This window comes from Arachis hypogaea, chromosome 18 (genome assembly GCF_003086295.3).
Source record: "Arachis hypogaea cultivar Tifrunner chromosome 18, arahy.Tifrunner.gnm2.J5K5, whole genome shotgun sequence".
Taxonomy (NCBI): Eukaryota; Viridiplantae; Streptophyta; class Magnoliopsida; order Fabales; family Fabaceae; genus Arachis; species Arachis hypogaea.
In genome coordinates this window covers 122,598,899-122,625,048 of record NC_092053.1, presented here as the reverse complement: position 1 = coordinate 122,625,048, position 26,150 = coordinate 122,598,899, and the positions used below count along the sequence as shown (strand labels likewise).

The following is a 26,150-nucleotide window of genomic DNA, read 5'->3' as shown; positions in this document are numbered from 1 at the left end:
GAAGAAGATCAAAACTTTGACTACTATCGAAGAATCCGAGACTTCGAGGTAAAAGAGGCTCTAAAGCAGATGAAAATTGGCAGGGCAGTAGGACCTGATAATATCCCGATTGAGGTTTGGAAGGGTCTTGGAGAAAAAGGAATCAACTGGTTAACCAAGCTCTTTAATGAGATTTTAAGGTCAAAGAAGATGCCTGATGAGTGGAGAAAGAGCACCTTGGTACCTATCTACAAGAATAAGGGGGATATACAAAGTTGCGGAAACTATAGAAGGATTAAGCTTATGAGTCATACTATGAAGTTATGGGAAAGGGTGATAGAACGGAGGTTGAGAAAAGAGACACAAGTAACAGAGAACCAATTTGGATTTATGCCAGGCAGATCCACCACTGAAGCGATATACCTATTAAGAAGGATGATGGAGAGGTATCGTAGTAATAAAAGGGATCTACATATGGTGTTTATTGATTTGGAAAAAGCGTATGATAGGGTACCAAGGGAGGTCTTATGGAAGGTCTTAGAAAAGAGGAGAGTAAGGATCGCATATATTCGGGCAATTAAAGACATGTATGATAGGGCCACAACTAGTGTGAAGACTCAAGGTGGTGTGACAGAGGAATTCCCTATTGGTATAGGATTACACCAGGGATCATCCTTAAGTCCATACCTTTTCACATTAGTCTTGGAAGTACTTACAGAGCACATCCAAGAGCCTGTGCCATGGTGCATGCTTTTTGCCGATGATATCGTCCTTATGGGAGAGTCAAGGGAAGACCTAAATAAGAAGTTGGAGTTATGGAGAGAAGCTCTAGAAGTATATGGTCTGCGCATAAGCCGTAGTAAGACGGAATATATGGAATGTAAATTCAGTTTGAGAAGGGAAAACCCCAATATAGAGGTGAAGATTGGAGAAAACATCCTACAAAAAGTTAAAAGTTTTAAGTATCTTGGGTGCATCATACAGGATAATGGAGAGATTAAACAGGATGTAAATCATAGGATCCAAGCAGGTTGGTCAAAATGGCGGAGTGCATCTGGTTTTATATGCGACAAAAAGGTGCCTTTAAAACTTAAAGGTAAATTCTATCGCACCGCTATAAGACCGGCTATGTTGTATGGTACGGAGTGTTGGGCGGCTAAAGGGGAGCACGAACATAAGCTGAGTGTGGCAGAGATGAAGATGTTGAGATGGATGAGTGGCCATACGCGATTGGATAAAATAAGGAATGAAGATATAAGGGAGAGAGTTGGAATAGCACCCATTGTGGAAAAGATGGTTGAATCGCGTCTCAGGTGGTTTGGACATGTGAGAAGAAGACCGATAGAACATCCAGTCAGGAGGGTAGATGAGATGGAAGATGGACAAAGGGCGAAAGGTAGAGGAAGACCTAAGAAGACCATCCATGAGGTGGTCAAACGAGATCTACATGTAAACGGTCTCTCTGTAGACATGATACATGACAGAGCACAATGGCGTCGTTTGATTCATGTAGCCGACCCCACTTAGTGGGACAAGGCTTTGTTGTTGTTGTTGTATATCTTTCTATCATATCTTTTTCAAAATTTTTGAAACCCCACCCCTCCACCTTTAAATATACGTTCGGCCACCCCCTCTCCTCTACAACTCGAATTTGACTCTCCTCATATTCATCTCCTTTCCTTTCTTTTGCTTGAGGACAAGCAAACTTCTAAGTTTGGTGTATTTTTCCGTGATCACCGAGCTAAGACTCACTAAGATCATGGCTCCTAAGGGAAAACAAACTACTTCAAGAGGCAAGAAAGAGAATACTCCAAAGCCAGTTTGGAATCAAGAGAGGTTCCTAACCAAAGAACATGCAGACCATTACCACAAAATAATGGGTTTGAGGTCAGTGATCCCGGAAGTTAAATTCGATCTGAAAGAAGACGAATATCCGGAGATCCAAGAGCAGATTCGAAATAGAGGCTGGAAAATTCTAGCTAATCCTGAGATAAAGGTGGGAAGAAACATGGTTCAGGAATTCTACTCAAATCTGTGGCTGACAGATAAGCAGAGAATGACTGGATCTGCCTTCCATACCTTCCAAACCATGATTAGAGGGAGGATTATTTACTTCCATCTTGACAAAATAAGAGAGGTCTTCAAGCTACCTCAACTGCAAGATGATCCAGAATCCTTTAATAGGAGAATGGTGAGAATGGATAAACAGTTAGACCAAGTTCTAGAGGACATATGCCTCCCTAGAACTAAGTGGATAACCAACTCAAAAGGTTTCCCAAACCAACTCAAGAAAGGAGATCTCAAACCAGTTGCTAGGGGCTGGCTGGACTTCATTGGGCATTCTATATTGCCCACTAGCAACCGCTCTGAGGTCACTGTCAAAAGAGCAGTGATGATTCATTGCATTATGCTGGGAAACGAAGTGGAGATTCATCATCTGATTTCTTGTGAGATTTACACAATTGCAAATAAGAACTCCATTGAAGCCAAATTGGCTTACCCAAGCTTAATCTCTCTGCTATGTAAAGATGCTGGGGTGAAGATGGGAGTAGATGAGTTCATTCCAGTCAAGCACCCAATCACCAAGAAGTCAATGGAAGGACAACAAGTTCAAGATAACTCCATCAAAAGGAGAGCGTAGGAGTTCCTCCCAGAAATCCCTCAGATTGACTACTGGATCCGCCTAGAAGCATCTGTCACCAAGCTGCAAGAAGCTATGGATCAACTTAAGGAGGAACAATAAAATCAAAATAGCATGCTTTGCAAGCTGCTTAAGGAACAGGAGAAGCAAGGGCGTGAGCTACAGGAGCTGAAGCGCCAGAAGCTCTCCCTTGAAAAGCCAGGCGTCCCACAACTTGAAGGCGTGCTTACCCCCCCCCCCCCCATGCAGGTTGTTGAGTCCTAACTCTGTGATAATTTTTGTTATTAGAGATCTATTTTAAGAGCCATTTATTTTTATTTTTGTGTCTTCTATTATTATTGGTCTGCTTTTATGTTTATTTTAAGTCTTATTTTTATTTCATGATTAATAAAATTTAGAGTCTATGTCTTAAAGCTATGAATGTCCTATGAATCCATCACCTTTCTTAAATGAAAAATGTTTTTAATTACAAAAGAATAAGAAGTACATGGTTTCGAATTATATCTTGAAAATAGTTTAATTATTTTGATGTGGTGGCAACACTTTTTGTTTTCTGAATTAATGCTTGAACAGTGCATATTTTTGAATTTGTTGTTTATGAATGTTAAAATTGTTGGCTCTTGAAAGAATGATGAAAAATGAGAAATGTTATTGATAATCTGAAAAATCATAAAATTGATTCTTGAAGCAAGAAAAAGCAGTGAAAAGCTTGCGAAAAAAAATAAAGCAAGCAGAAAAAGTCAATAGCCCTTTAAACCAAAAGGCAAGGGTAAAATAAAAAGAATCCAAGGCTTTGAGCATCAGTGGATAGGAGGGCCCACAGGAATAAAATCCTGGTCTAAGCGGCTAAACCAAGCTGTCCCTAACCATGTGCTTGTGGCGTGAAGGTATCAAGTGAAGAGCTTGAGACTGAGCGGTTAAAGTCGTAGTCCAAAGCAAAAAGAGTGTGATTAAGAGCTCTGGACACCTCTAATTGGGGACTCTAGCAAAGCTGAGTCACAATCTGAAAGTGTTCACCCAGTTATGTGTCTGTGGCATTTATGTATCCGGTGGTAATACTGGAAAATAAAATGCTTAGGGTCACGACCAAGACTCATAAAGTAGTTGTGTTCAAGAATCAACATACTGAAATAGGAGAATCAATAATACTATCTGAACTCTAAGTTCCTATAGATGCCAATCATTCTGAACTTCAAAGGATAAAGTGAGATGTCAAAACTGTTCAGAAGCAAAAAGCTATAAGTCCCGCTCATCTGATTGAAGCTAATCTTCATTGATAAGTTTGGAATTTATTGTATGTTCTCTTCTTTTTATCCTATTTTATTTTCAGTTGCTTGGGGACAAGCAACAATTTAAGTTTGGTGTTGTGATGAGCGGATAATTTATACTTTTTGGCATTGTTTTTAGGAAGTTTTTAGTATATTTTAGTTACTTTTTATTATATTTTTATTATTTTTTAAATAAAAATCACATTCCTGGACTTTACCATGAGTCTGTATGTTTTTCTGTGATTTCAGGTATTTTCTTGCTGAAATTGAGGGACCTGAGCAAAAATCCGATTCAGAGGCTGAAAAAGGACTGCAGATGCTGTTGGATTCTGACCTCCCTGCACTCAAAATGGATTTTTTAGAGCTACAGATATCCAATTGACGCGCTCTCAATTGCGTTAAAAAGTAGACATCTTGGGCTTTCTAGAAATATATAATAGTCCATACTTGGCCCGAGATTTGGTAGCACAAACTGGCGTTTAAACGCCAGTTCCTTACTCTTTTCTGGCGTTAAACGCTAGAACTGGCATAAAACTTGGAGTTAAACGCCCAAACTGGTACAAAAGCTGAAGTTCAACGCCAGGAATAGCCTCTACACGTGAAAGCTTCAATGCTCAGCCCAAACACATACCAAGTGGGCCCCGGAAGTGGATTTCTGCACTATCTATCTTAGCTTACTCATTTTCTGTAAACCTAGGTTACTAGTTTAGTATAAAAACCACTTTTAGAGATTCATTTTATAGCTCATGAAATTTTTTACATCTGAATTTTGTATCTTCTACAGCATGGGTCTCTAAACTCCATGGTTGGGGGTGAGGAGCTCTGTTGTGTCTCGATGGATTAATGCAAATTACTACTGTTTTCTATTCAATCACGCTTGTTTCTATTCTAAGATATTCACTTGCACTTCAACATGATGAATGTGATGATCCATGATACTCATCATTATTCTCAACCTATGAACGCGTGCCTGACAACCACTTCCGTTCTACCTTAGATTGAGTGTGTATCTCTTGGGTTCCTGGTTCACGCGTTTGATTGCATCTCCTGACAACAGAGCATTCAAATATGTGAGACCAGAGTCTTCGTGGTATAAGCTAGAATCAATTGGCAGCATCCTTGAGATCCGGAAAGTCTAAACCTTGTCTGTGGTATTCCGAGTAGGATCCGGGAAGGGATGACTGTGACGAGCTTCAAACTCGCGAGCGTTGGGCGTAGTGACAGACGCAAAAGGATCAATGGATCCTATTCCAACATGAGTGAGAACTGACAGATGATTAGCCGTGTGGTGACAGCGCATTTAGACCATTTTCACTGAGAGGACGGATGGTAACCATTGACAACGGTGATCCACCAACATACAGCTTGCCATGGAAGGAGCCTTGCGTGCGTGAAGAAGAAGACTGTAGGAAAGCAGAGATTCAAAAGACAGAGCATCTCCAAAACCTCAACCTGTTCTCTATTATTGCATAACAAGTATTATTTAATCCATGTTCTTTTACTCATTCCAATTAAAACTGAGAATTATTATTGATATCCTAACTAAGATTTACAAGATAACCATTGCTTGCTTCGAGCCGACAATCTCTGTGGGATCGACCCTTACTCACGTAAGGTATTACTTGGACGACCCAGTGCACTTGCTGGTTAGTTGTGCGGAATTGAAAAAGTGTGTTTGTGATTTCGTGCACCAATGACCTCATTGATGCATCTGGAGCTCAGAGTCGCAAAGGACGCAAGACTACAGAGTTTTGGACGGTTAAGATCATCGGTGACGTATTTAATTATTTTTGTTTGTTTAACATGATTTAGACTCCATTATATATTAATCTTCTAAGTTCCAACTATCAAAAGAGCATCAAACCCATCCTTAATCTAAGTCATGTGTTTTATTTCTTGTTTTCTATTTTTTAATTGGTTAAAGTGTATTCCAAAAAAAATCTCAAAATATTTTAAAAACTTCTGAATTGTTAAATTAATTTAATTTTGTCTTCGACATTTGAAATAAATTTCAAATTTATACTTATTATTTCCTTTACATATTAGAAGCCAGTTCCTTATTTTTTTAATTTTTTTTTCAAGTATTCCAGTTCTATTCCAATATATGCATATTTTATGCTCGTGTGATCCATCATGCTTCTTTTGTTAAGTGTATTATAAGGTATTCTGTTAATATTATGATGTTATATATTAATTTTCTTGCATGCTGTCCACAACGGATACAAGAATAAGGTAGTATTTTTTTAGATTCCGAAGGCACAATCGAGCCGGCAAAACTAAGCGTGAGGGAGGCTATGGAACGGCCTAACGGTAGAAGGATCATGCTCAGGTTCAACAACGCAAAGCAAGCAATCGGAGATGAAGCTGTACTGTTGAGTGGCGTGCTTGGTCTGCTAGGATCTGACTATGAAAAATTTTCTATCTGTGAGAAAAGTTGGCGTAAGATTACCACTAAAGACAAGGTTTATAACTAATGTGTCAAGGTAAAAGTATATATCCATGTTAAACCAAATCTACTTATTTTTTCCATTATTGACAAATTGTATTATTTGTTTAGAAAAATTTTCACTTTGATGAAGATAGTGAAGGAACTATCAAGAAAAATATTTTGAAAAGTATGGAGAAGTCTTGGAAGAAAACAAGGCTGAGGTTGTATAGTGATTTTTACGAGCCAACATTCATGACTGAACAAAATATTGAGCACCATCCGCCGGGAATTGATCAAGAGCATTGGAGATGGTTCCTTGACTATCGCACCAAAGAGGAGACGAAGGTAATCTAGTATATCATTGGTACAAAACAGAACCATTTATGTTGCATTGAGTCTTTTTAAATGAGTTTCTAATCGCCCATTGTCTCTGATGGACCAATAGGAGAAGTGCAGGAAAAACGCGATTAATCGATTAAAACTACTATATACCCACATTGGCGGTTCGAAAAGCTTCGCGTGGAGGATGGAAGAAGACGTACTTTACTTTTTTATTCACTCTTTGGACTATCTCTGTTTCTTAAGTTTTCTTGATTGTGTGGAATACAGTAATGGCATAAACTTTGTTGTCACAGTCCGAACAACAAGGGAGGCGAGTCGGTAGAGGAGAGTTATGGATCACAGTGCACAAAAAAAAAGATGGCTCCTATATCAATGACGAAGCAACAGCAATTGGTGTAAGTACTACTTTTTAAAATTGATCGATAAAATTATGATATCTATTTTGGTTGTTTTATGTAAATAACTTTTGAGACCAATTTTTTCATTCATATTTGTGTGTTATTTTACTGTGATGAAAGTGATACAGTTAATCATCCTATTTGGCGTGTTCTTGACATGAGATGGACCCATGATAAAAATGATTGTATTTGCTAATTTGTGTCTGTAGAAAAGAATTGAGGAGATAGAGCAACAGGATGAGTGTTCTAGAGTGTTGTCTCAAAATGATTCCATTGCTCAGGTTTTCAGAAAAGAGAGACCGAGTAGAGTACGTGGGGTGGGTTCTGGACCGACTCCTAGTCAACTCTTCGGTCTGAATTTACATGCGATAGTCAACAGAGTCCAAGTAGAGATCCAGAGGAAGCTGCTAGAACTGCAAGCAGAGCTGGAAGGCGAGAAGTTGAAGAGGAAGGCGATGGAGGATGAGGCAGCAGCATAGAAGAAAAAGAGGTAAACGATGGAGAGTGCTCTGATTTATCTGTATCAACGGCAGGGTGAGGAGCTCCCACCAGAAATCGCTGCAAGGATGAGTTCCGTGGAATGATGAGTAAAGAATAGTATATTAGGATTGGAGATATTTTGGTTTGAAGCACACTTTTTTTTAATTATACTATGTAACTCTTTGCAAGAGATTTTTTTTCTTTGTACTTTCATGAATATATTATTTTGTTTTGCAGATAATTTTTTTGGTTTTGCTTCAAGTTTAGATTCTAAGGTTGAAAATATTAACTCTTAAAATAATAAAAAAATGTAAAAAAAAATAGTTCTATAACATTTTAAAAAAATGTAGGATTTTTCCTTAATTTAGCGGCGGTTTGAAATCACCGAAAAGTGTCTCGAAGTTTGCATAATATGTACCATGTTGCGGCGGTTTGCGACCAGTTGAAAACATGTAAGTAAATAACGGCAGTTTTAAAACTACCGGTAAACATACTTTTTAATCGTGTCACTCACATTTGGCGGCGGTTTTCTGAATGATTGCCGCGGAATGTTGATTTAGCGGTGGTTATACCGGCGGTTAGTAAAAACTGCCGCCAAACCTAATGCCGGCACCCATAATCATGGCAGTTCGGTGAACCGTCGGCATTTGATTTTGTGGCAGTTTAAAACCGCCACTAATCAAGAAAAAAAACGCTAGCAGTTCGCGCTTCCCTTGTTGTGGATGAATAAGAAGAAAGAAGAAGAAGAAGAAGAAGAAGAAGATGATGATGATGATGATGAAAAAGAAGAAGAAGAAGAAGCAACAGAAGATGAGGAAGAGAGAGAAGAAGAGTTTTGAATTATGCAGAATTTATCAGCACACACACCAAAAATTCTTAAAGAATACACCTAAATATCTTCGTGTTACACCCAAATTTGCTGCAAATACAGAAAAATATTTTCTTTAACGCAGAACTTTTACATTACATTCAATTCAAACCATCAATGATGAAACATTATTCACTTACAGAATTATAAACTACTAACGAAAAAATTAACTAGAATCGAACCACACCTCAACTACTTGATTGGATTCAAAACAATAATCAATTTTGTTTTGGTTCAATTGATAATCTGAACTTGAATTATTCATTATCTTCAACAACGAAATAAGGAGGAGAAGAAATCCCAATGAAAAAATAAAGAGGAAGAGGAGGAGGAGGAGGAGGAGGTGGTGGTGTTGGTGACGACGATAACAAAAGAGAAGAAGAACGTGCAGTAACGGCACGAAGAAGGTGCGCCTTGATTGAAATCTGTTAAATTAAGAGGCGCGTGAAATGTGCGTGTGTAAGACATGCGCATGAGAGTGATTTAGAGAAAAATGACTTGTATGATAAAATAACTTGTATGTGGAGAATAATTGATTTATTTTTGTAGAACAGGATATCACATGATACTAGGACAGATACAATAGAATAGAGACACTAAAAAGTAATATTTATGTCACTAAAATAAACTCTAATATTATATTTAGATAGACATAAACAAAACTAAAATATAATGTGAAATGACTAAAATAAATATCCTGCTCCTGATCGGTGTTCTCACCTTCTCGACTTGGGTCTTCTGTGTAAGCATTTTGAAGAAACTCCTCTTGTTTTCATTTTAATGCGATTGAATACTTCTCTGAATCTTCTCTATAAGCACTAATTATCGTTTTTTCTTGATGATGATGATGATAATAAGAATAATAATTATTTTCCTTTATTTGAATTTTTAGAGCGTTACTTTAATAGTTGATCTTAAAAACAAAATATTTTTGCATTTTACATGATAGTTTTTTTACGTTTTTGTGGCTTATTCCTATTGCGTGAATATATTTTTCCCATTTGTTTCTATTAGAGATGTCCATTAATGTTATCTTCTCCTATCAGTTTAAGCTTTTGGAATGAATAGTTTTATGACATAGTATCAGAGCTCTATGTCCAAAAGGTCTAAAATTCGATCTTTGATGAATTCCAAAATAAAATATTACATAAGACAAATAAAAAAAAGAATAAAATATCTATACGAAAATCAAACAATGTTATTCTTTTATGTATTATTGTACGACGTTTTGTCTTATGATTTTACGAATTACATACTATAATTTTGTGAGTCAAGATAGGAGCTAGGAGTTCGCTATCTTCGTAAGTTGAAATAAGTGATTTAAAATCAAATAATAATAATAATAATCATAACAAACTTATGATTTTTTTTAGTAACATTGTTTTAATGTCTTGAGGATACCTTGGATAAACAAATCAGAAGTTCAATGTCTTTTTGTTTGAAGCTTGTTTCTGTGATGAACCGTGGTAAGTGCAAGCGATCTCTAAATTTTGAGAGTGACCATTGTGCAAATGAAGAACTCAGACAATAATTTAAAATCTAGTTCTCTTGGATAGTTCTGATGAAAGTGCACTTTATCCTATGCCATTCATCTTAATCTTTCTATTTGCACTTCTTTTTGGTTGCATCTCTAGCATATTTTTTTCGGTAGCTTGATTTATTTTTTTCAAAAACAGTCACATTTATGTATTCTGTCTAATACTCCTATACAACTTTAAATCAAAGAAATTGAAATGTCAAGTCTAATTCTATACAAAATTATAAATAATACAAAATCACTATCTGAATTATTTCCTAAATTTACCTTAAACTATTTCCATCTGAAATCTATATAGTCATTTGAAACAAGAACAACATTTGCAAACAATAAATTTTTAACACAAGATAATACCGTATTAAACTACTTATTATTTTTCCTAACCTTAACTTAAAGTGTGCGGTTTTTTATTATAATAAGCTAGTATTATTAAAAATATAACCACTTATTCAGTATACTTACACGACATTCTTATTGAAGTTATTCCTTCACTCTTGCAATTTCCATGCAATATTTGACCTCTTTCTAGTGATTCAGCTCCAATGATCTTCATAATAGTTACATATCATTTTCTTAGCTTTTCTACAAGCCAAAAAATTGTGATCCAAACACAAAAGCATAGAAAATTGAACAATTACACGAGTATAAATTTTCACTAAAACTCAAATTGATGTCCAAACTGATTAGTTGTGATGTAAATAACATATACTCAAGCATAAAAGTGTTAGAAGTACAAAGTATATTAATATATATATTTTCCAACACATCAACGTTGGTTGCTGGATATGAAATCAGTAATGTGAAATCTTTCTTTCACCTCGTTCTTTTTGTTTTTTCTTCTTTCCTACACGAAGCTTGTATTAAATATTGTTGTGAGTGTAATCTTGTTATGATAGTGCATGATAATTTTGCCCGATGTGGGGTAGGTGGTTCACATGGATCCAGATCTTGAATATCATGTTTAATTTTCTGAGTAACTGGTTCACATGAATAATTGACTACATTATAGGTATATGGTGAGTTCTGTGTGAAGCTGAAGAAATTTTTTTATTTACTTTTTGATTTGCAGAGTAATAGAAAATGTTATTTGTATACTAAAATTCAGCCACTAAAATCAGTCACTAATGTATTTATATATAAATACATGGGTGGTTTAATTTATTTTCAATATATATTTATATTCCAGTATGTATTTTATATTAGTAACTGATTTTAGTGGCTGATTTTAGTGTACACCTAACATAACCCCAGATTAATATATGATTAAATGGTCCAATTTTAGTACTTTGATTAATAGAGTTGTAATCTAATATAATGTCTGCTAATAGTTGTTATTATTGTCGTGCAACTATTAAGGTTATTAAAATTAATTATTTAGGGTTAGTTTGGATTAGTTTTTGAAAGAAATTTTTTTATTGTTTTTAAAAAAATATTTTAATAGACAAAAGTTATTTTATATTTGGATAAGTTTTTTAAAAGAGATTTTAAATATTAAAAGCGTATTTTGTTTCTTTTTTTTTTAAAACAGGATATTATTGACTTTTAAAAAAAGTAAACATAGTTTACTTTTGTAATAAAAATATATTTTTAGAAAAGATGTATCTAAACATGTATAAAACTTAATAAAAATACTTTATTTTTAATAAAAAATATCTTTTTTATTTAAATAAGTCAATTCAAACTAACACTTACACTTTTAGAAAAACATTTTTTTTTTCATTTTAATTGCTCATTAGTAATAGATTTTGCGACCAATTTATATTTTAGAGACTAATTTAGTAACATTTGCAGTGACCTTTAAAAGGTGACCAAGTTATTTTGGTACATTTTAAATATAGGCTGTGATTGAAACTAAAGCATAGTCACTGATTAGCACCAATATATCAGTTACATATTAGTAATTGATTCTTTAGTTACCAAAATTGATGGCATATTAGGGATAATGAGTTTGCTACTAGATTGGTTGCTAATATAACCACAATTAGTATGATACTATTCTGTTTTGTTCGCCTGAAGAGGAGACTATCAAGAATTATAAGCGACTTCTGCGCTGTTTTGAGTTGATGTCAGGTCTCAGGATTAATTTTGATAAGTCCAGCTTGATTCCAATTAATTGTGGTGAGCAGGGGGTCCAACGGATGTGCAACATATTGGGCTGTAAGGAAGACACCCTCCCAGTTAAATACCTTGGAATATCTTTAAGAGCAAACCCGAGGTTGGTGAAGACCTGGAAGCCTATAATAGACAAAGTGGAGGAGAAACTTGGGCTATGGAAAGCGAAGGTGTTAAATAAAGCGGGAAAGCTGGTGCTTATCAAATCAGTATTAAATAGTCTGCCAGTGTATTATTTGAGTTTGTTCAAGATGCCGAAAGCAGTTGCTGAGAAACTGATCTCATTGCAGAGAAGATTCCTGTGGAGCAAGGAAGATGGTAGAAATGGCATGGCGTTAGTAAGATGGGAAGTGGTGCAAGCTCCTAAGAAGCTCGGCGGGTTGGGAGTTGGAGATGCTATGATTCGCAACACGGCACTCTTGTTTAAGTGGTGGTGGCGGTTTGAAAAGGAAGAATGTCCACTATGGAAAAAGGTTGTATGTTCATGTAATAATCTGACTCCTAACCAGCTACTGTCAACTCAAACGTTACCTACTAGAGGAGGCCCTTGGAAGGATATTTGCAAGTTACAACTCACGGATCAACGTATAAGGGATAAGATGGTTACAGGGTTGTCTATGGAGGTTGGTGACGGGCGAAGGACTCGGTTCTGGGAGGATATATGGTTACTGTGTGGCTCTCTGAAGGATCGGTTTCCGAGGCTTTTCTCTGTTTCAAACCAGTGTGGATCTTTTATTGGGGACTGTGGGTTTTGGGATGGGTTAGAGTGGATCTGGAACTTCCAATGGAGGCGTGAGCTGTTCCAATGGGAGTTGGAACTCCTGAGTCAACTCCATGAGGCTTTGAGACCTGTGAAATTAGTAAATAACCGAGAGGATAGAGTGGTGTGGAAATATGATAGGTTAGGTGTTTTTCCAACTAACTCATTTGTGCAGGTACTGCAGCAGGAAATGCTGCTAGAGGAGGTAACCAGCTACAGTTTCACTAGGACCGTTTGGAAAGGTTTGGTTCCACCAAGAGTGGAGCTATTTGCTTGGTTTGTTTTGATAGGCAGGGTGAATACAAAGGAGAGGCTAAGCCGCTTTGGGATTGTCAGTCCAGAGGATACTGTCTGTGTTTTGTGCAATAACGAATTGGAATATATACATCACTTGTTTCTAGGTTGTGCATTTGTTTGGCAGGTGTGGAGTGCCTGGATATCAGGATTTGGCCGTCAATGGTCTTATCCGGGTTCGATGAAAGAGCATTTTCTTAGTTGGACAGAGGAACCGAGGAATAAGGAGGAGCGAAAGCAGAGGCTGAGAAGCTTTTGTGCGATTATTTGGAACATTTGGTTAGAAAGGAACATGAGGATTTTCAAGAATAAAAGCAAAGGTGTTGAAGAGATCATCGACATGACCGTGACTAGTGTGGATGAGTGGACAGGTGTTGCCCCCTTTAGTTGTTGATGGCTATGCCGAAGATGACTTGGGGACTTTTACTTTTTTGTTGTGATCATGTAAATAAATAAGTTGTGGTATTTGTCTGTCATGCTCCACTTTATTGTGTTGAGCTTTTACTTTCAAAAAAAAAAATATAACCACAATTAGTTGCTAACAATTATACTATATGTATACTAAAATAATTATGCCTCGTATTTAAGTTTTTTTTTTAACCAAATTTAATTAAGTTGGTCTAAATCTAACAAAATCTACTTACACAACGTACGCATAAAATCACATGCCAATTTTCTTCTTTTTCTTCATGTATGTTTCTTTTTTTTTTTTTTTTGCGTGTTGTTTTTGCCTTCTCTTTCTTCTTCTATTATTACTGATGTTGCTGCGTTACTACACACATTTAAGTCTTTTTGACAACAAAATTTAATTAAGTTGGTTGAAATCTAACAAAACTCACTTACATAATTTTCTTCTTTTTCTTCGTATTTCTTTTTTTTCGCTCGTTGTTTCCGCCTTCTCCTCCTTCTTCTATTGGTGTTGTTATTGTTGCGCTGTATTTTTATTTCTTCATCTCCTTCTCTTCTTCATGTGTTATTATAGTTATTTCTTCTTCTTTGACACAGAAATCTCTTCTTTAATGTTGTATTATTTTTTGTTCTTATTTATTATTCTTCTTTCCTTCTTTCTTTTTTCATTGCTCTTATTTCTTTTTTTAAAAGCATTACTTCTCATGTTAGACTTGAATGAACATGTTTGTACTGTATTGCAATCTTATTTAGTTGAATGGATGTAGGTTCATACTTATTGGATTAAATTCTTGGTAGAAATAAAAATAGTACCGAAATTTATCTAAAGTGACACCGAAATTTAAATACAATGACATAGAATGTAAAAAATAAATTACATATTAAGAGATCACATTGAGTTTATAAAATAAAACAAGATATATAACACCAAAATTACTTAAAATTGACATGGAAATTCAGTAACATGACACAAAATATTGATTTTTTCTAAAAAAATATCATACATTCAATGAACTGAATGCTTATCTCATATATAAAACAACACATAAAAATTTAGAACATAATACCAAAATGTCTTCATTCTAATACTGAAATTTTCAACAAAATAATGTGATAGAACTAAGAACTTATTTCATAAAGACTTGAGTTGCAAATTTACAAATTTTAATAAAAAAGAAAATAAGTGAACAAATCTATAAATAATGCAGCGGAATTAGATAGAACAAGTGCAAAAGTTCAAAAGAGAATCAACGGTGATATTTATGTATAAGAAGAAGACGACATATCTAATATATAAAATAACACATAAATTTCTAAAGAATAACACCGAAATGTATTCACTCTAATATCGAAATTTTTAACTAAATGATGTAATAGAATTAAGAATTTATTTCATGACGATTTAAGTTGCAGATTTACAAATTTTGATTGAAAACAAAATAAGTGATAAAAAGATCAATAGATAACGCAGCAAAATTAAGTAGAACAAGTGCAAAAATTCGAAAGAAAATGAACAGTGTGACGAAGATAACGATAATGATGATGATGATGATGATGGAGGAGGAGGAGGAAGAAAAGCAACAAAAAGAATAAATTAAATGAGAAAAAAAAAAGAAGTAGGAGGTGGTGATGGTAATGGTGACAACAAAGACGATATAAGTGGTGCGCGGATATAAAAGAGGTTATAAATTTTGGTTGGACTTAGTTAGGTAATTTACTTAATTGCAGAGCAATATTAATTCTAAAAATCAGCTACTAAATAACTATTTGTAAAAAATACATGTTTAAATATAAAATACACAAAATAAGATAAAAATATTATTTATATACAAATATATTTTAACTGATTTAGTAACTGATTTTTTTTTTTTATAAATATAACATTTTTGAGTTGCTAATCACTATTTAGCAATCTACCCGTTCATTCATCAGCTACTAGATTGTGACCCTGAGTATTTCAATTAGAAAAATGCTAGGTAAATAAATCATTTTTATAATTAAGTCCAATCAAATCTTTTTTCTTAAGAAAAGAAAGCGTGAATTCACACACATATATAGATGATTTTTGTTGTGCCAATAAACTATTAAATTATCTTAATTCAATTTAATTATTAAAATAAATTGATAATATAGCACCATTCTTTTAATTGTTTTCTTATCAAAATGTCTTAAAGTGAAATTTATAATATTTTTTTAAAAAATAGAAATAAAAAATAATAATGAAAAATATTTTTGAGTAAGAAAAAAAAATGCACTAAGAAATATTCTATTCCAAAAATACAAATACATGAAATTTATGCCTATTCCAAAAAGAATGTCAATGTAGCTATCTCATTGTTTCATAGTTACATCCTAGGACAAATCCGATGGGACCCAAGTGATGATCAATAAAAATATAAGAAAAATAATTTTATAAAAAAAAGTAAAATAGAAGCTGTATATATTGCTTTGTACTAAGATTGTGAAAATTGGATTGGTCAATAAATTGATGAGATCATCATCGATTTATTAGTTTAATAGAATGATTTATTAGTTTAATAGTTCGATTGGAATTTAATCGAAGTTTAACTAAATTAAATATTAAATAAAATTATTAAAAATTTAATATATAATTTTAAATATTTAAATTTAATAATTTTTAAATAAAATTTAAAATTTTACAATTTCACATAATAAATTATTTATAATTTAATATTAAAAGTTTACAAACAATTTTAAACATTAAAATTCATAACTAAATATAAATCAAAACACGCATAATGACAAATACACAATGTTCTACTATCAAAAGAAACATTAAAAAACAAGTTTTTAACTAATTAAAGGCGCAACTTATACCGTTGATCACTTTGTAATTGTTCCATCTTTAACATACAACAAAAACAACCATGAACAAAATTAACTTCAACAAAAACTATTTAACAGAATCATTCAACAATTCAGACATTCAGCACAAAAACCCGGTATTATTAACAAAACTACAAAAGTATTATCAAAATCTGAAAATTAGCAACTCAATATTATTAAAAACAGTACAAATTAGAGGACATAGCTTACCAGCCGCGAGGGATGAAGGGGAGTGATGGCGGCGAGTGGAAACTACCGGCAAAGATAGAGACAGAAAGCTTGAACAGAAGTAGAACTTCCACACAACGGCGACACAGCTTCCTAAGACGGCGACAGCACCTCCACACGCGACAGAGCTTTCTACGATATAGCAACAGATTTTCCACACGCGACGCGTGTTCCCGGAGAAAACTTCGGCAATGACTACAAAGAGAGATGGTGGTTGGAGGCTGCGGGGCACAGAGCTGCCGACTGTGTTTGGGGACTAGGGTTCTCCAATTGAATGTTCAATTTTTATTTTTCAGAGAGAAAGAGTGGAATGAGGCTACGGCTGCGTCTCTTTTTTTTTTTTTTTTTTTAAAGATTAAATGGCGCCGTTTTAAAGGGTTGATACCCAACGAGAAACTCTTAAATAAATTGGCCAATTTCAACAATTTACCAATTAATTGTCGGTTTAAGCAATTCTTTAACTGATTTTTTGTCAAACGATTTTTGAGGTTCATAATTAAATTGGTTAAATAATTAGTTTTAGATTAATCTAACTGAATCGGTGGATTAAGAGGTTGTGGGTTCAAATTTCTTATCTTTTCAAATTTTAGTCACAAAAAAAAAAAAAAAGAATCGGTCTGATCGATGGGTAAATGTATGGATTGAGGATTTCCGGAATCGTGTGTTTAACATGAGTGGAAAAGACCTTGTTTGAAAATAAATCCAGTGACCCGATCGAAAAGGTCATTGGGAGAACGACGCGGTCAGCGCCGATAGCTTTGGCGCATTGATTCCCCATAACGAATAGGCTAGCAGGTTCCCCGATCTTTCTTCTGTCCCAGCCGTTAGGTTAAGTCTCCGGGACTAGGTGAGGAAACGTCTCTTGGAGAGTAGATTCGATTTAGTTTAAGAACTATGCTTTGTACTATATTTATCGCTCATATTTAACATTTCAGCCACGCTTTGTATGGAAATGGTAGCAAATTTGGGAAAAAACATTGCCCCACAAAAGCTGAGTTGTAATTTTTCTTTTGTCATCAAAAGAATAAAATTTACTCCATTTGAATAAGTGATAGAATTTTAAATTTTATTTTATATATACAATAATTTATTGATCATCACTAAATTTTTAAGTAAAACTAAAATTTCTAATGAAATAATCTTTAGCCTGTGGAACCTAAAGATCCTATGGACAACAAAAACAATCAAACTTTTCTCTCCAGTCAAACCCTCACGAAGAACACAGTAAGTTCAAGTCCATTGTTCCCATGAGGCATCGTCATGTAGTAAGTCTCAGAGTCCTTGGACCCAACCACGCGCTCGAAATGCGCCCTCATGTACGAGAACTCGCCGTCGTGAGGGTCCGACATCTCCTCCGGCAGCACGCCGACCGCCATGGACACCGCATGCAGAAGCTGCATCACGCTCAGGTCCTCATCCGTGGGTTCCCTCTTCACCCCATAACCCATTTTCTTTCCATTGCAAAACATTGTCCAACATGGTTCGTCAACAAGTTCAACCTTATCGTTCCGTGGCTGCTTTTCGCACTCCATGGCGATTCTATTCATCCCAGTTCCCATGTCTTGGAGCAGCTTTCCCGTCGGGATAGCCAGCTCTAAGACAAGGAACGGAAGAGTATTAGGTGTTTCTTGGAATGCAAGGTTAACCCTAGATTTTCTGTGGCCGAATAGCGTTCCGGTTATTCTCTTGCCGCCGTGTATCTGCAGGTCTCCAGGACGGGTCCTGGGGACTGTTGGCATATTACACGGCGGCACCACGATTGGTAATGATCGGAACGTCGACTTGAACTTCCGAAAGAATCTTTCGGATCTTGAAGGAGTTCTTCTCTTGCTGTATGCTGGTTGTAGGGAGATCGGCATGTTGAGAGCCGAGCTCTTCTTCGCCGTGGTGCCTGAATCTTCTCTTTGTACAGGTGGTTTTGGAGGCGGCGGCGGGGGCTGCGGCTGCGGCAGTTGTGGTGCCATTAATTAAGTCGAGATAATGGAAATAATGAGGTATAAAGGAAAGTTTTGTGGTTAATTAGGTTTATATTTCTAGGGGGAAATTCCGGTTGAATTAATGGTTTCGTGGTTTGTTGAATTTGGAGGAGTTTATAGAAGATGTGAAGAAAACTACTTTAAGTTGTGGATTCCACGTTGAGGGGGTTTTAGTTATGATTTTGATATATGGTTGATTTAGTAATTTTAATCCTTTTTTTTTCATGTTTTCGTTTTCATGGTACTGACTTCTTGTTAGGTACTTAAAGTATTAGTTGAATTAGATTGTTTCTCTATTATTTCTTGTCAAGAGATTTGTGAGAAATGGTTAACTTGTTTTTTTTTTGTTTTGGTTCTGTTTCAAATAAGATAAGCCAAACAAAGATAGGTGACTATTACTGTAAATCAGTTGAGTATTTTTCTAAGCTTCTTAGTTTCAATTCTTGTGGTAAATCTATTTTTAGAGGTGGGTAATAATAATAGAGGAATATTAGAATATCATCAAAATTTATTGGTTTTGGTCATCATTTAGCCATCAATATTTAAAAATATAGGATAAAATATTTTGTTAAATTATTAGACTAAAGATACTACACTAAAAGGAATTGAATTGAAGAGTAAGTGATGGCAAAAAATAATAAATTTTAATGGTCCTGGCATTTCTCGTAATAATAAGGGTTTTTTACTTAAATAAATTATTTGGGAGTCAAAATTACCTGATTCCCCTAAAACGAATTCTGCAACGTAAATCCCCTCTTGGTATTATTATATAAATCGTCCTAGGCTGCACAGGGTTACATAAAACATAAAACGTGAATCATCTCAGCCTAGGACGATTAATGCATGAACGTGTAAGGCAAATCAAACGTCGTGGCAGGGTCTCCAGGATTAAAAGAAGAGTATAAATCGTTCCAGGGTGGTAGGTTTCACGTGTTAATGGGCTAACTCTTACTGGGCTGCCACGATTTATGCATTATTGGGACCCTCTTCAGCCTGGCACGATTTATGTATTAGTTTGTAACACTAACTGGGTTGGGACGATTTATGCCCAAGTTAGTAACCCTAAGAACTCAAGAATTTAATGATTTAGGGTGTATGTAGTTTAGCATAAGACGTTAGAAATCAGACTTCTTAGTAGTTTAGTTAACATTCTTACTATAGAGTGATGGTTGCATAATAGGGTACTCTTATTTATAATATTTTAATTTAAATTATATCTATTTATATTTTAACTTAAAAAATAAAAATATACTTTTTATAATTTCAATTATTGATTTTATTGAGAAGATTAAATTAAATTAAAAAATATTAACAAATTATAATAAAAGAGTACTAAATTTTAATACATAAATTTAAATTTTTTTTTTAAAAAATGTCAAAAGGTATTAAAAAAATTAATTTTGTATAATATAAATTTATGTTGTTTTAAGTAATATAAATTTAAGTTTTTATGAAATTTTTAGTATTCGTTGTTTATATAATTTTTTTAATCATTTTTATTAATGCATATTTTTTATAGAATTTTTTTTTGTCATTTTTTATTTGACTTCATATAAATTTTAATTATTTATTTATAATTTTAATTATTAATTTTATTAAAAAAATCAAACTAAATAAAAAAAATACTAACCGGTTATAATAAAAAATATGCATTAATAAAAATGATTAAAAAAATTATATAAACATCGAATACTAAAAATTTTATAAAAACTTAAATTTATGTTACTTAAAACAACATAAATTTATATTATGCAAAATTAATATTTTTTAACATCTTTTGACATTTTTTTTTAAAAAAAAATTTAAATTTATGTATTAAAATTTAGTACTTTTTTATTATAATTTGTTAGTATTTTTTTAATTTAATTTAATTTTCTCAATAAAATCAATAATTGAAATTATAAAAAGTATATTTTTATTTTTTAAGTTAAAATTTAAATAGATATAATTTAAATTAAAATATTATAAATAAGAGTACTCTATTATGCAATCATTACTCTATAGAAAGAGTGTTAACTAAGCTACTAAGAAGCCTGATTTCTAACGTCTTATGTTAAACTACATACACCCTAAATCATTAAATCCTTGAGTTCTTAGGGTTACTAATTTGGGCATAAATCGTCCCAACCCAGTTAGTGTTACAAACTAACACATAAATCGTGTCAGGCTGAAGAGGGTCCCAATAATGCATAAATCATGGCAGCCCAGTGAGAGTTAGCTCATTAACACGTGAAACCTATCACCCTGGGACGATTTATGCTCTTCTTCTAATCCTGGAGACCCTGCCACGATTTACGTTTGATTTGCCTTACATGTTCATGCATTAATCGTCTTAGGCTGAGATGATTCATGTTTTATGTAACCCTGTGCAGCCTAGGAGGATTTATATAATAATACTAAGAGGGAATTTACGTTGTAAAATCCTTTTCAGGGGAATCAGGTAATTTTGACTCCCATACAATTTATTTAAGTAAAAAATCCTAATAATAATATGGTTGTAGTTAAATAACAATTGTGATTAATTCATATAGAAAAACAATATAATTTTGAATTATTAATGGCTTAGAGCTGTACTTTTTCGTTGCAGCAGTATGTCATTGCTGACTTTGCTGTTGTCTGGCGAGGAATAAATATGATCAACAAGAAGGAAAAAAAATAGGAATAATTAGAAACATCAATTTTGAATCTCTAACTATTTAGATTTTAACTGTCTAATTTTAGATTTTTGGATATGTACATTTTTGTTGGTTAATTTTTATTGTCCCTTAAAAAAAGTAAATAAATTAAAACATATAACATATACCGTCATCACAATCTAACCTTTAGATTACATTGTATGGTACACAATATGATTTGATTAATCTAAATGGTATAAATTAGTAAAATTTACAAATAAAAAGTTTAAATATTATTAGGTCAATAATTTTTAGTGTGCCACTAAATAATCTAATAGTAACATCTTACTTTTGCTTTTCGGTAACATGTACACTTTAGGTGAGCAAAATAAGTACAGGTCAATTTTTTTCCTTAATATATTAATGAATTAATTACTTAATCACTCTTTATAATTATTATTTAGAATTTCAAAAGAGTTTTACAAAACAATATTTTATAACAAACTTGTGTTGTATTTACCCAAAAAAAAAAGCTATTGATTATTAAATTAGATGAAGAATAACGAAAATAAAAATATAAAAATAAATAAAAGTTGGAACTTGGAAGCGTTTAACTTCCAAGGTCTCCAGAAAGACAGTTTTGGCAATATTCTATTAGGACTAAGGAGTTGACACTTTGGCAATATTCTATTTCATTCCCTTCTTTGCCCCCCTTTTTAATTGTAAAGAAATGGCAGCGTTTACTTAAAAATAGCAAGATATTTATCCTGAAAAGGGATTATTTTAAATTGTTTTCAGTTAATGGACACCCACAAATATGTGTCAGTTCTAACTTAAACAAAGTTATCACAGTATACTTCTTGCATTTACTCTCTTGGTAAAAACATCAGAAAATCATTTAAAAATGGAAAAAAATAGTCTTATGCACACATATGGATGTATAATGAGTTATCCACAAATGTGGACTTGCGTTGTTTAATGACCTGTAAAACGCAGGTAACGTTTTGCAGGCGATAAAAACAAAAATCTGCAGCTCCTGCAAAACGCAGGCTGCGATTGGGTTGAGAAGGAAACCAGGTTGCGAAACGTGGCTTGCATGCTGAGAGGAGCAGTGTTGACCAGCATAGAGTTAGGCAAAACGCAGGTTGCGTTTGTTAGCCTTGCACAGCCAAACGGAGATTGCGTTTTGCACCGTTCCTAGCTGCATGCGCGACATGTGTCTTTGTGGGTGTTCACTTGGGTGCTTTAAAGCCAAAACGCAAATGGCTAGGGAAGCAAAGTAAAAAAACGAAGTAAGTTACACTGAGAAAGAGTTGAACCTGAGTGAGGAAGCTAGAGTGAAGAGGGTTAAGAGTGAAGAAGAAAAGTGTGGAAGAAGAAGAAGCATACGGTGCAGCAAGAAAAAATGGTGCGAAATTTTATCAAACCGAAAAAACATATTATTGAATATTTGGATCATCCTCAATTGGTATGTAATTTTTTTTTTTAATATTTAACGATGAATATATACATATTTATTCGAATTTTATTTATTTGTGTTGTAATTAGTACTATTATGGTTATTAATATTATTATTACTAATATTATATTATTATTTATTTCTCATTACGGTAAATATTTTTATTACTATTATTATTATTATTATTATTATTATTATTATTATTATTATTATAGTAGTAGATATCATAATGAGAATAATTTATTAATATTTTTTAATAATAATACTGTGTAATAATAATAATACTGTTTAGCAAACAGTTTTTTTTAACAATGTTTAATTAAAAAAAGAAAAATATTATTTTTTAATAATTTATTAATATTTTCTAATAATAAGTAATACTGTTTATTCATAAAATAAAATACCGTTTAAGATAATAATAATATAATTAATAGTTATTATTATTGTTATTATTGTTATATTATATTTGAGCAATTATTATGATAGTGAGAATAAGTTATTTTTATAATAGTAGTGTGTAGGACAATAATAATAAATTATTATTATTTTCTAATAATAAATAAATAAATAATACTGTTAATTAAATAAATGTTAATCGTTTGTTAACAATTTATTAATGTTTTTCTATTAATATAATAATAAAATACCGTTTAGGATAATGACAAAAATAATAATAATAATGATAATAATAAGTTGTTATATATTTTTTAATAATACAAAATTTTTGAATAAATTATTAATTGATATTATATAGAATTTAAATAATAATTTTTTTTGCAGGCTATTAGGAATTTGTTGCTCAGGAAACTCGATCTGCCAGATTTTATTGATTCCCATCTTGTGCAATTGCTACCAGAAATGCACCTTTATATTTTTCGTATAGGTGCGTGCCATTAACCTGCACTAGTGGCTTGCAGTGTCTGAATACTACAATACACGAATAGAAGTTCCAAAAAACGCGGTGCAGAACTCTTACACCTTGAACCTCCTCACTCTCACGGTAAACGGGGAGCGTTTTAATTTGAACACGAGACCTTGGCATCTTCACCGTCATTGCTTTCAACCATACTGGCAGAGTCTGGTAAGAAACTTTCCAATCACCGAAGACCTTTGAGACAGCTTTCTGCTTTGCCAACCAAGCCTTGCGGTAACTCACAGTGTAGTTGAACCTGGATTGAACTTCTACAATAACAAACTTCACCTTTATCGAGGGGTCTGTTTCGACCAACGGCCTAATGGCATCTGCAATTGTGTCCGAGTCCAACTTGGCATGATCTTGTGAAATCGTGTCCATGGTGCACGTGTGCTTACCATTGTATCTCCTGATCTCCCAACTAGTTTTTTTTCGAATCAAGATAGCTCGGATAAGCCAGTCGCACCCTGCACCATACCCCTTGCATTTCGCATAGAATGCCTGCGGCTCAGATTCATACACAGTGTAATCAATTTCTCTAGAGATGATGTAGCTTTTAGATATCACCGAATCTCTCGAACCAAATTTCATTCCGACACTAAACTCGCCATCTTCCGCCGCAGCGTTGCCTTCACCTACGACATGCGCATCACCATCAGTCAGACAAGGAAAATAAAATAAGCACTATAGGAAACTTGAGTTAATAATCATAACATACCCGTATTCGCATACTCAGGAAATTTCGGGGCATGCATGGCTTCGAGATCTAGAGTTCGCATAAAAGACGGAACACCAAACGAGTGCTGGCTTACAATCGCATTCACTTCATTTTGCACCGCCAGATTGCCTGCCAAGTCTCCGTCATCGTTTTCGTCATCGACTTCATAGTTAGCTTCGAATTCCTCTTCACTGTCATTATTATCTTCTTCCCAATCTATATTCTCGAGCTCATCAACATTGACCTCCTCGCTGACCGCGCCCAACCCTGACTGCTGTTCGAACTCAACGTACAGCTCTATCATCGGCACATGAAATCGGGTTTGTTGATAAATACATAATATCTGCTGCATACTGGCATCGTCAGTGATGTGCATCATTTGAAACTGTATCAGCCCATCAAATACTTGTACATGATTTCTGTATAAAATGTTGCTCACCCTTTTCGAAATATGGCTTTGAATGTTATTACAAAGACCATTTTACAACTCGACAAAACTCATGGTACATGGAATAGCAAATGACAAGGGACATTCACAAACAAAAGTCACTCCTTCATGTGTGTTTGGTATAACCTCACTGTTATAATATACTCGCAAATTTGCAACACCTTCCATAACTTCAGCTTCAACTAACTCTATTTTTTTGACACAGTTAATTGTCAAAAAAGCACACTATTAAGGACTTTATGCAAGAAAGAGTAAGAGGAGAAGTGAAGATGAAGATGAATGAAACTGGACTTTGTATAAACAAAGCTGTGAATTTGAATATTATTTTGTGTACAAAACGCAACCTGCGTTTTGGGACTTCCAAGAAAAAGTTTATGACACTCACAAAACGCAACCTACGTTTGTGGGCTTCAAAAATTTTTTGACTTTTCTAGTTTCAAAAACACAACCTGCGTTTAGTCTAAAACAAAAATAAAAAAAAATCAAAATGACAAAACATAACTTACGTTTAGTGTATTTCAAATTTAAAAAAAAATTAACAAGTTCAAAACGCAACTTGCGTTTTAGTTCTTACACCATAGCAGTGCAATGTTTTTGCACACGTCTTTTTTTTTTGTGAGAAAAGGGGGGTTAAAACCCCAAACAAGAATTAGGAACCTCTAAATCTAAAGTTGCCATTTATATCAGTAGCTAAGGCCTGAAGCGTGTCGGGAGGAGGCCTGTCAAAGAGATGAATATCCAAAGGGAGATTTTGTCCTTTCTTAGCAAAAGAGTCTGCCACAGTATTGGCCTCTCTCAATGTATGATTCCAAACAACATGTTGTAATCTGCTTGCTAAGATATTAATGTCTTCCAACAAAGGTCTCACGGGGTGGGAAGCTGAACAGCCTTCCTTGATGAAATTGATTGCTGACCAGGAGTCGGACTCTATAATGATATGTTGAAAATTTTGAGCAATAGCAATCTGAAGACCTTTGACAATGCCCCACAATTCTGCATGTGTGATAGAACAACTACCCAAATTGCACGAGAACCCCAACATGTACCTACCCAAATGATTTCTGAAAATACCTCCACAAGCTGCATTATTATTCTCACAAAAAAAAGGATCCATCAATGTTTAGCTTGATACAATGTTCTGGCGGGAGTATCCAATGAATCAATTGATTATTGTCCTTCCTAATCCTTTTCATAGAGTACCGAAACTTCATGGTGCCCAAGATTTCCTCACTTCGCACTCTAATTGCTCTAGCCGCGACCGTTGGCCTCACTCGATTCCCTTAAAAAATAAGGGAGTTACAATAGAACCAAAGGGATGAAACGGATACTCCAAATTTACAAGCCCAGTCACTTCTCGCTGATAGGTTCTGAGCCAACCAATCCTTGATACTCAGGTTGAAAAAGTCGGCCACAACCTCATGTGGCTTCAAG

At 34.0% G+C, this 26,150-nt stretch overlaps 2 protein-coding genes across 2 annotated transcripts; one reads left to right on the top strand and one right to left on the bottom strand.

Annotated features, from left to right (window-relative positions):
- Positions 1 to 6,182: 6,182 nt before the first annotated feature.
- Positions 6,183 to 7,535, top strand: LOC140181454 (uncharacterized). Its single transcript, XM_072225036.1, has 3 exons — positions 6,183 to 6,350; positions 6,446 to 6,661; positions 7,266 to 7,535. Exons 1-3 carry the CDS (start codon positions 6,183 to 6,185, stop codon positions 7,533 to 7,535), a joined length of 654 nt encoding a protein of 217 aa, XP_072081137.1.
- Positions 7,536 to 17,792: 10,257 nt separating this feature from the next.
- Positions 17,793 to 18,554, bottom strand: LOC112772498 (protein MIZU-KUSSEI 1). The gene has a single exon (XM_025817461.3). The coding sequence runs from the start codon at positions 18,552 to 18,554 to the stop codon at positions 17,793 to 17,795; it is 762 nt and encodes a 253-aa protein (XP_025673246.1).
- Between the last annotated feature and the right edge of the window lie 7,596 nt (positions 18,555 to 26,150).